General features: G+C 47.6%; 1 protein-coding gene across 1 annotated transcript; it reads right to left on the bottom strand.

Annotated features, from left to right (window-relative positions):
- Positions 1 to 5,050: 5,050 nt before the first annotated feature.
- Positions 5,051 to 6,969, bottom strand: LOC123147341 (uncharacterized). Its single transcript, XM_044566573.1, has 2 exons — positions 5,805 to 6,969; positions 5,051 to 5,266 (listed from the first exon to the last, which is right to left on the bottom strand). Exons 1-2 carry the CDS (start codon positions 6,442 to 6,444, stop codon positions 5,247 to 5,249), a joined length of 660 nt encoding a protein of 219 aa, XP_044422508.1. The 5' UTR covers positions 6,445 to 6,969; the 3' UTR covers positions 5,051 to 5,246.
- Between the last annotated feature and the right edge of the window lie 3,317 nt (positions 6,970 to 10,286).

Here is a 10,286-nt window from a genome sequence, read left to right as displayed (position 1 = left end):
CTGGCAAAATTCCGCCAAATTCAGAGACATTCACAAGTTGAGTGCTATAGCACGAGCCAACAAGTTGCGATCTAAGCCATTAGAAGACTTGCACAACATGAAACGTTTTGTGAGAGCTGCACTCAAGTGTCAGATTTCTTCGGAAGTTTCAGAGTTTCAGCTCTTGAAAGGCAGTCATCTCTATTCACCTCCAGAATCTCTCTGCAGTTGGCAAGGTACAAAACTGAAACCTGGTACACGGTACTACTGTCATCTCCCCCACTCTGATCTGCTCTTGTCTGAATATCACTCCTAATAGCTGCTACGACCAAATGAATGAATCATGCATAAACAACATACTGGACTCACTCACCTCTCATCATGTTTGCATCATACTCTTAATTGTTTTCTCACAGCATATCAAGATTTTTCACTTTCCATGTAGAGTAGAATTCTTAGCTGCCTCATGAGTCGAGCACCTTTATGCCAGTACAGTTTGAAACATTGGAGAGATCTTCAGTTCATGCTCATATCTCATATGGGGGTGGAGGGTGGAGGAGGATTGGTGCGGCTCCCTTTCAACTTTGGACGGCTGGTGCTGCTCTATAGTGCACGGAATGGATGCCAGGGCGCATCGCGTGCCTAGCCTTGTGCACTGTGGTGGCGTCCACTGATGTCCCTGAGCGTGCCGTCATCTGCTTCAGATGGCGTCGAAGGCTGCCCCTGTTTTCTGTGGGGGGTGTTGTTGTCGCAATGCCAGATTCTGCAGGTGAAGATTGGTGGTGGATCTGTGGTTGTGCAATGGTGGTGGTGTTGATGGTGCGGTGGCCTAGATCGATCTGTCTCTTCGTTCACGCTGGTCCTTGTGGTGAGCGACTGTGTCATTGGGAGGCCTCCTGGACCTGGCGAGGACGCTCTCTAGGTTCGAAAGAAGGGTGGTGGGGTCTCGCGCTCGTATGCTTTGCCAGATCCAGCGGACGGCTTACAGCGGATTGGTCCGGGATACAATGCTTCACGTGAAAGCCTTTGCCGACTTTGTCTGCAACGATGATGGCAGCGCCTTTGGGCGCCGCTCCGTTTCCTGAAGGCGTCATTGTGAAGCTTCTGTAGCCCGTTCTATGGTGTGCTCCGGGTGCTTCTTCCCTTCCTGAAGGCGTCATTGTGAAGCTTCTGTATCCCGTTCCACAGTGTGCTCCGGGCGCTTCTTCCCTTCCTGGAGGCGTCATTGTGAAGCTTCTGTAGCCCGTTCTACGGTCTGCTCCGGGCGCTTCTTCCCTTCCTGAAGGCGTCATTGTGAAGCTTCTGTAGCCCGTTCTATGGTGTGCTCCGGGCGCTTCTTCCCTTCCTAAAGGCGTCATTGTGAAGTTTCTGTAGCCCGTTCTATGGTGTGATCCGGGCGAAAACCTTAGATCCATCTCTGGATCGGACAACGATGACATCTTTGATTTCGTTTCCCCCTTGGGGGCGTAGTGTTGCAGCCATGGATCTGTTGTTGGTCGCATGGTTTCTCGGTTGGAGCGCGGTTGGTTTGTTGGGAACTCTGGTGGTGGCGGTGGAAGTGGTCTGTGGCGGCGGCCATTGCTTTGGCCATCCTGGTGCTGTTGGTCGACCTATCTCTTGGTTGCTCATGGCGGCGGTGAAGTCTCGGAGTTCCGTGCCCTTCGACGATGCCTGAGTTTTTGTTGCTTCGAATAGTGTTGTGGTTCCTTTTATTTGTGATGGTGGCCTTGGTGTGACCCAGAGGAGGTGTAGGGTTATCCCAGTGGAAGCTTCATAACGGCTAAGCGGCGGGAAGCCCTTCGACAATGGCTGCAACTCTCCTGATTCTTCAAGGTGCAGATTGATCACAGGGCAGCTGGTGACTTCTTCTCTACGTCTTCTCAGCAGCGTTTCTTCCTTCGACTGATCCAACAAAGCTAACTCCCGCTCTTCTCGGTTGCACCCCTTTTCCAAAAAAAAAGTCCCGCTCTTCTCGGTCCACCTTGTGGTGATGGATGCTAAGTTCTTGGTGTTGGCTGCTTTCGTAGCTTGCTTTTGGTTCTCCTTCTGTTGCTTCTTCTTCCTTCTTGTGTGTGTCGGATGTTATCTGTTGTACTCACTGCTTTGTATCTCACTCTTATTTATAATGAAAATGGTTTCGGCTGGTGTAAGCCCGCTGTAGCACCATCAAAAAAACCATGAACTAAAGATGGCTATATATTAATGTTAGTGCAAGAGCAGCTCGAGAAGTGCAGCCAGTAACTTAATTTTCCAAATCATGCATGCGAGTGGAAGCACTAGCTGGAAACTAGTATACCTAGGTGTATCAGGTCAACTGCTTTCCAAAAAAGTTGACAGTATTGATCTTCAGCGATATATCAAAAGAACAAATAAAATTAAAATGAAAGAATGAACTTGGATATGTGGGATGCAGGGGACTTGAGAGAAAATGCAGAATTTCACAGATCACTACGATATGCAAAATACAGCACAAAACCATCGAGATGACACCTCCAGAATGTGCGAGCTTAATTCTGTTAGTTACTCAACTTTGATAAGACTTAATGTTGTGAATTGTTAGTCAAAATTAACATCGACCATCTGAAAATAGTAAGTGTTGTTCTGACTGCAGAGCAGAGTCTACTTGGTCATCAACATGCTAATCTCACCTTGCTGAATTAATTAACAATTGTGGTTGCTGGACTGACAAATCGTTAGATTAATCAACTGAATCTCTTCCCTCTCAACACCATGAACTTGCTGGACTGACAATTCCTTTATTGTTTTTGCAAAGAACAACACCATGAACTTGCTATTCTCACCTCGTTAGTCATGAACAACACATGAACTTGCAGCTGCACCTGCTAGTCCCACTACTTCAGAGCAGATCCGTCTTAGTCATGAACTCGCTAGTCTCGCCTCTCTGACTTAATAGTTGTGGTTACAGGATCGGCGAACTGTTATATTAACTAAAACCTAGTATCCCTCTCAACTGAATTAAAAGAACAACAACAACATCGGTGTAGCTGCAAGCAAACATGCAACTTCGACTCTGCTCCCTTCTTTCTTGTGAGATCTTGGCAATGTCGGTAGTTCTTCTTTTGAATGAATGAATGAAGGAAGGAAGGAAGTTTTTCGGTGCGAATAAGATCGCGGGAACGTCAGCAAATGAAGGGAGACACATCATGCCAGCAAGTTTGCTTAATTTGGAGTCAGACAGTTCAGGTCCAAAGTCGACACCATCTGTCCATGGCACCATTACATAGTTGAGGCCTCAGGGACGAGTGGTGTTTTCTTCTGAACCCAGTTCCATGAGTGTAAACTGAGCGTACATTCAGTCTCCATCCATACGATCCAACCAGCATGTATGTACAACGGTTGCACTTGCAAACAAGCAAGATGCCAACTATTGGTGACCATTCTCGACAAAGAATAGATCATATCATAAAAATGTAAAGGGGAAACTATTGGTGACCATTCTCGACAAAGAATAGATCATATCATAAAAATGTAAAGGGGAAACTATTGGTGGCCATTCTCGACAAAGAATAGATCATATCATAAAAATGTAAAGGGGAAACAGAACCTAAATTAGCTAACAACAGTGGTGACTGGTCTCCGCACTGATCCAGCAAAGAGGTGCAGAGAACATTACCCAGAGTGAAAGGCACGTCCATAAGGTTCAGCACAACGTATGTGATAAGGACTCCTGGCATCCGAGAAAGTTCCAGCAAGCCAAATGGCCTCAAGCCTTGGTCCCGTTCTCAGGTTGGTTTATTTAGATCACTAGTCTCCTAGGAGCTGCTGTTTGTTTTATAACCGAACCAAAATTCCTCTTCTCAAGCCAGCCAAATTTGCATCTGGGATGTCGTTTGGAAAGCTAAAATCCCTGAGAAAATTAAAATTTTCGGTTGGAGAGTTGCCACAAATACGTTGGCTACAATAAAGAACAAGTGGAAGCGGACATTGGAAGTAGTCAGTACATGCAAGATTTGTGGCAGTGAAGAGGAGGATGAATTCCATGCGGTTGTCTCGTGCACGAAGAGTAGGGCGCTAAGGCACACAATGAGAGAGGAGTGGGATCTTCCAAGCGAGGCACAGTTTAAATTCACGGGCGTGGATTGGCTTCAGAATCTGCTCATGCCTTGTGACTCGGTGATGAGAACAAAAATTCTGCTTCTCTTTTGGCGTTGTTGGTTTCTCCGGGATGACTGCATCCATTACAATGGGAAGGAGCTCATAAATAGATAGGCACTGTTTTTGAAGCAATACAAGGAGGATATAAGTGGCCGTGGATCAATGGATGATGGCGGGATGGGCAGTAAACAAATGCAAAAGCAGATTTACAGGGGGCCAGTCATTGCGGAAGCGGAGGCACTGGCCCTGCTCAATGGGCTGCAGTTTCTCTCTGAGATTTACAGGGGGGCAGTCATTGCGGAGACGGACTGCTCCCTCCTGGCAGAAACCAAAATAAGATGGCCCACCTTCTAGCGGCACGTGCCAGAACACAGGTGGACGTGCAATTGATGGCGGGCGTTCCAGACGACCTGACTGACTTAGTGTTGGTGGTAGAGTAGTCATGTACTCTTGTTCGTCAAATAAAAACAAAAAAATTTAGATCACTAGTCTGAATTGCTGCATCTGATCTTGGCATGAGACTTTCGACAGGACTAAGCTGTTCTCATCCACAACCACTTGGCAAGGTAAAAAAATACGCTGGGTTTCCCTCGAGGTCCCAAATCAGTTACATTACTATGACAAACACTCTACACTGTCATGTCCCCACTCCTTAAGGACAGTCAACACTAACAGCTGCTACAACTGAATGAATTATGCCCGGACACAATGTCATGTATAAACATACGTACATCACTAACCTGCTACAAACCTACGACGGAATGAATGTTTGTGAATTCTTCAGGTTACACCAAGCAACTGGAAGATATATAGAAATCACAAATAGTCTGCAGTCTCCTTGCGGCTACATCATTAACTATCCTATCAACCGCATCAAAGTTTGTAGCAAAGATATAAAATACACACCACTTGTCCTTGCCAAAGATATGGAGAGAAAAAATCTAAGAAACAAACTGCCGATCCAGCATAGCTTCTGCCTCCAATAGCTATAATACTTGTCTTTGCAAGATATGCAACAACACAAATGTTAGTGTTTGGTTGGCTCCATTGCCATCCAGGGTCTGCACTGCATTCACGCATGCAATTTGATGTAACCAAGCTGTGCAACATGATGATAGAGATCCATGTTATAAATCTAAAGGGGCCGCTGGCTAGCTTAATTCCCTTCCATCTGCTCACATCAAGAATTAAAGTACATAAGATACCATATACGATTATGCATTCGTACAATTAAGCTATACACTATATAGGTATCATCGAGTATACAGTAGTGCAGAGCTAGTAAATTATTTGTCCAAATCATCCATGCTATCAGATGAATGAACAACCAAATCAATAATTACATAACAGCCAGTACGTCAATTAATAAGTAATACCAACACATAATTAATAGGTGTATCAATCAGCTCACTTTCTTTCAAAGTATTTTCACACATTAGCGAGTGATTAAACAATTTCTGAACAACAACATTAGAGATACTGGATAGAAGAATAAAACTAGCTCCGAGGTTTCAAACATGCCTAATGAGTTAAACATTTGACATCTGATTTTCTAGTTACTCATTTAGCATTTTATATGAATGATAACATATATTAAACAGTACAGTCGCTATGATCAATATCTATCTAGCAAAGGTATTCGAGAATCCATGAACAAAATATAGCAAGATTAGACCACTCCTACAATATGAGGAGGAATGACCTATCACCTGGTGCATAGAAACTCCTGAAAGAATGACAGTAAGTAATAGTATTACGGGCTTCGCAAAGCTTCCTAGATTGCATAGACTCTAGTTCAACCATATAGACACCCCCGTTCATATATAAAAATATCCCATCGGTATCCTCAACATATCCTATTATAAATTTCAGCCAGGTGTTCTGTCCCTTGACCCGAGGAGGGATCCCAAGAATGTTATGCATCTCAATGGTCTTCCACGACATCCATGTGGATACACCGTGGCAATTCACATTCCTCTGCCACATTTGAATGTTGTTGTAATGGTGAGACATCATGGCAAGACCAACTGCACCATCCTCTGCCTGGATGATCTGATGGTTGCCTGAATGATACATATGAGGAGGCCCCTCGAGCACATCAAGGATTTGCCTTTCCAAATCAAACCAAAGTATACCCTTCATCACATACTTAAACGACCAGTAAAGTACATTACCAACAAGGGTGCTAAAATAATCGTCAAAACAACCATGATACTGAACCTCTGTAGAGATGAGATCGGCCCATGTGTCGGTCTCAGAGGAATAAACAGAGGTGAGAGGTCGACCATTTTTTGCACACACAAGCAGCAAGACCACCTTAAAGGGGGTGGAGTGGCAATCGCCGTGCATGTGGCCCCGTTCGCGGGAAGCACATAGCACCGCCCCATTGATGTAACGCCCCTTGAACTCCGGTGGAATTAGCAAACGATGCTGGCTGCTGGTGGTGTGGTCGCACACGAGGACATCCACGGCTCCCTGTGTATGATGAGGAAGTGGCCATGGCGGCAACTGAGCAAGCGGGCCCCTTTGTCGAGGTACGGAGGAGGGATGCGGTCCGGAGCGGGCAGGATAGGAGTAAACTTGAGCTTATCAGCGGGATGATGTAAGAAGGCGCCGAGGAGGGGCGGCTCCCGATCGTGCGCGCGGAAGCGGCGGAGGAATCCGTGGTCGGTGACGAGGCCCTGCCAGCGCTTGGAGACGGCGGAGGCGCGCGGGAGGGAGGACGGCATAGGAGGGAGACGGAGGAGGATCTCCCCCAGCAGGTCGTCATCTTCCAGCGCCGCCGGGGAACTGCCACGGCGGAGAATCATTGCTCACGGCCGGTCGTGCGTCGATGTGGGGAAGGAGGCGCTGATCCGGGATTGGAGGCGGATCATCAAGACGCACGTACGCACGGGCACGGGGGTGGGTCGAAGTAGGTTTCCTTTGCTCCTACGCATGCAGCAGCACGGCAGCATTTGGGCCTTCACGGACCGGGCCGGTTGGTTCGTCCCCTGCTGGCTTAACAATGGAAATACCCCTAAAAACAATGGAAATAAGATTGCAACACAAATTGGAGATGAAATAAAATTGCACCCATTTGGTATTGTATGGCAATTAATCTTCTGATTTCACCATGCATATATCTCATATTACTAGTCTGGATTTTTTTAAGCTAGATAGCTGTTCTGTTGAACCATAATAACAAGGCGACTGCTACAAATCAGCCGGATGATTTCTCTAAGAAATCATCCGCATGCGTAGCCGTCCGATTTAGCTTTGGGTGGCCGTTCGTCCAAGCAACAGAGCCCTCTCACGTCTTCCTCTTCTGATCGCCTTCCACCAAAGCAACGCGGCTCCATGGCACATCTGTCCTGCGACCTCGCGGCATCGGAGCCGCCGGCGAGCGCTGCAACACATCTTCAAGAGCCGCCGCTGACCGCTGCATCCCCGTTAGCGTTCCATTGCATCGTCGGGGTGCGCTCCGGGAGCACCGGCGTGCTGCTCCATTGCAGCCATGGCCATGGCCACACCAAGCACAAAAAAGCATCGACACCGCACGACGACGTCTCCGGCGAAGCTTCATTGCAGCCACGAAGGAACTCCATTACAGCCCCGGCCGCACTCCATTGTAGCTGTGGTGAAGCTCCATTGCAAGCGAGGCGGAGCTCCATTGCAGCCGCGGCGGAGCTTCAATGATCCCAGGCGCGCTCCATTGTAGCTGCGGTGAAGCTCCATTGCAACCCAGGCGGAGCTCAATTGCAAACGCGGTGGAGCTCCATTGCAACCTTGGCGGAGCTCCAATGGCCCCAGTTTGTGCTCCCTTGCAGCCCTGAGTGCACTCCGTTGCAGCACAGCCGACCACGGCGTATGCTGTGACGCAGCATGCGGCGGCTATGGCGGGAGCTGCGACACAGCATGCGGTGGCCATGGCGGGATCAACTATCTAAGTTGGCATTCACCTGAATGCAAGGAAGGAAATCCAGAGCATGGCAGGTGGTTGGTTGTCCTCGTAGAGGAGGTGCATTGCTGTGCTTGTGAAATTAGCCTCCTGCCTGCCAAGATCAGCTGCTACAGAATTGTAGTAATCGAACAGGGGAAATATTTGCTGTTTACACTCGAAGTACAAGAGGGTTTGTTATTAGGAAATTGTTTAAAATCAATAATGTGGACCAAATAAACCAATCAACTATTCTACTCTCATCTCCACACTCCGCTCTTCTGACAACTCCTACACCTCAATCAACCATGCCCAAACACCTGCCATATATGAACATACAAGACCCCGTGCCATTACTAATCAATGATTTTTTTTTGAGAACCGCCCTCAAAGGCTTTTATTCATTAATTTGACGGTTTACATCCCATTGCACCAAGGCAATCAATGAAGCAGGGAAAACATCAAAAGTAGTTACATCGAGGCACTCGCAAGGCTCTCTCTAGCACACCAGTGAGCAGCCTCATTGGCCTCTCTACTTACATAGTTGATTCGAAGCCCCTGAATATTGTGGAGATAGGATTTAATCTCGCTGATAATTGGGCTTCCTGTCGACCTGCTCTCTGTCGCCATATACTCATCTATGATAGTTTTGCAGTCCGACTCGATGGTCACCCGTGTCCAGCCCTTCTCCATAGCCAGACACACAGCTTCTCTGACACCTAGCAGTTCAGCGCAATAAAGATCGGTCACCCCCGGCAACTTGCGGCCTATGGCTAGCATCAGCTCTCCGCCATGGTCCCGAGCCACCATCCCAATCGATGATGATCCTCCAATGACATTAACAGAAGCATCCGTATTGATCTTGCACCACCCTTCTTCCGGCGGTTTCCATTTCTCCTTGCCGAAATTTCTCTTGTCAACCCCTTCAGTAGGGATATACAAGGCTTGAATGAGTTCCTTCACTAGGACCATGGATCGCCCGGGCTGGTACTTGACTTCCTCGTGAGTATACCTATTCCTGCTTGACCAAATAATCCACATGACGGATATAATAATAGCCGCTCTGTCTTTCCCAATGAAGCTGGGATCAAGCAAGTCCCTCGACCACGTAGCTGGGTGCAGCCGTGGCACTTTAAGTTCAAAGAAAGCTTCTGCCTCTTTCCAGAATAGCTTCGCATGTTCACATGTTACCAGGGAATGAAACAGCGATTCCTCTTGATAACCACACATTGGGCATGTATGATCCTCCCCAACATGTCTTCGGCATAATTCTTCCTTCGCCGGCAGGAATCCTTTTAGGACCCGCCACCAAAAGATCCGTATCTTTGGTTGTACCTTAACACGCCATAGTGCTTTCCAAATATCCTCCCCTTGGGACGAACTGCCAACCCGGTTCAGGTCGTTCTCGCGAGCCTCCATAAGCATTCTGTATGCCGATCGAACCGTGAAAATCCCAGATCTCTCATGGCCCCATGCCCAAAAATCGGGTATAGCAACCCGCGGTCTTGGCATAATAAGAATCGCCAGCGCATCCGGGCCGATAAAAGTTCTGTGTATAACTTCCTCATCCCACTCACCATCATCCGTCATCAAATCAGACACGGGGTGGATGGGTTCACTTCCAATATTGCATACTGGTTTGAAAGTTTTGCTTCCTTGTATCCAGTTATCATGCCATACCTCCGTAGTCATGCCATCACCAACTCTACGGATTAAACCCTTCTTCAGCACTTCTCTCCCGATGATTATGGCTTTCCACGTAGTGGAGGCACTAGCAGGGCATCCTGCTTGCAAAACATCTCCTTTTGGGTAATACCGTCCCTTTAGGACACGCGCGCATAGACTGTCCGGCTTATCCAGCAGCCGCCACGCCTGCTTAGCGAGCATTGCATCGTTGAAAAGCTCCAAATCCCGAAATCCCAGGCCTCCCTTAGATTTTGAGATGGCCATCTTTTCCCACGATTGCCAATGCATTCTTCTCTTGTCTAGAGATTCATCCCACCAAAATTTTGACATCACTGCCGTGACCTTCTGGCATAAGCCTTTAGTGAGCTTGAAACAGCTCATAGAATAGGCCGGTAGGGCTTGAATCACCGCTTTCAGAAGAACCATTCTCGCCGCAATTGACATTAGCCTTTCATAATATCCTTGTACCCTGGACCTTGCTTGCTCCTTCACATGAACAAAACTATCTTCTGTGATCCGGCCCGCCGCCGTAGCCAAGCCCAGGTACTTTTCTGCAAGAGCTTCTCTGTAAATTTGCAAGTTGTTC

Source organism: Triticum aestivum, chromosome 7A (assembly GCF_018294505.1).
Source record: "Triticum aestivum cultivar Chinese Spring chromosome 7A, IWGSC CS RefSeq v2.1, whole genome shotgun sequence".
Classification (NCBI taxonomy): domain Eukaryota; kingdom Viridiplantae; phylum Streptophyta; class Magnoliopsida; order Poales; family Poaceae; genus Triticum; species Triticum aestivum.
The sequence above is the reverse complement of the archived record's forward strand: the minus strand, read 5'-3'. Positions and strand labels throughout refer to the sequence as shown.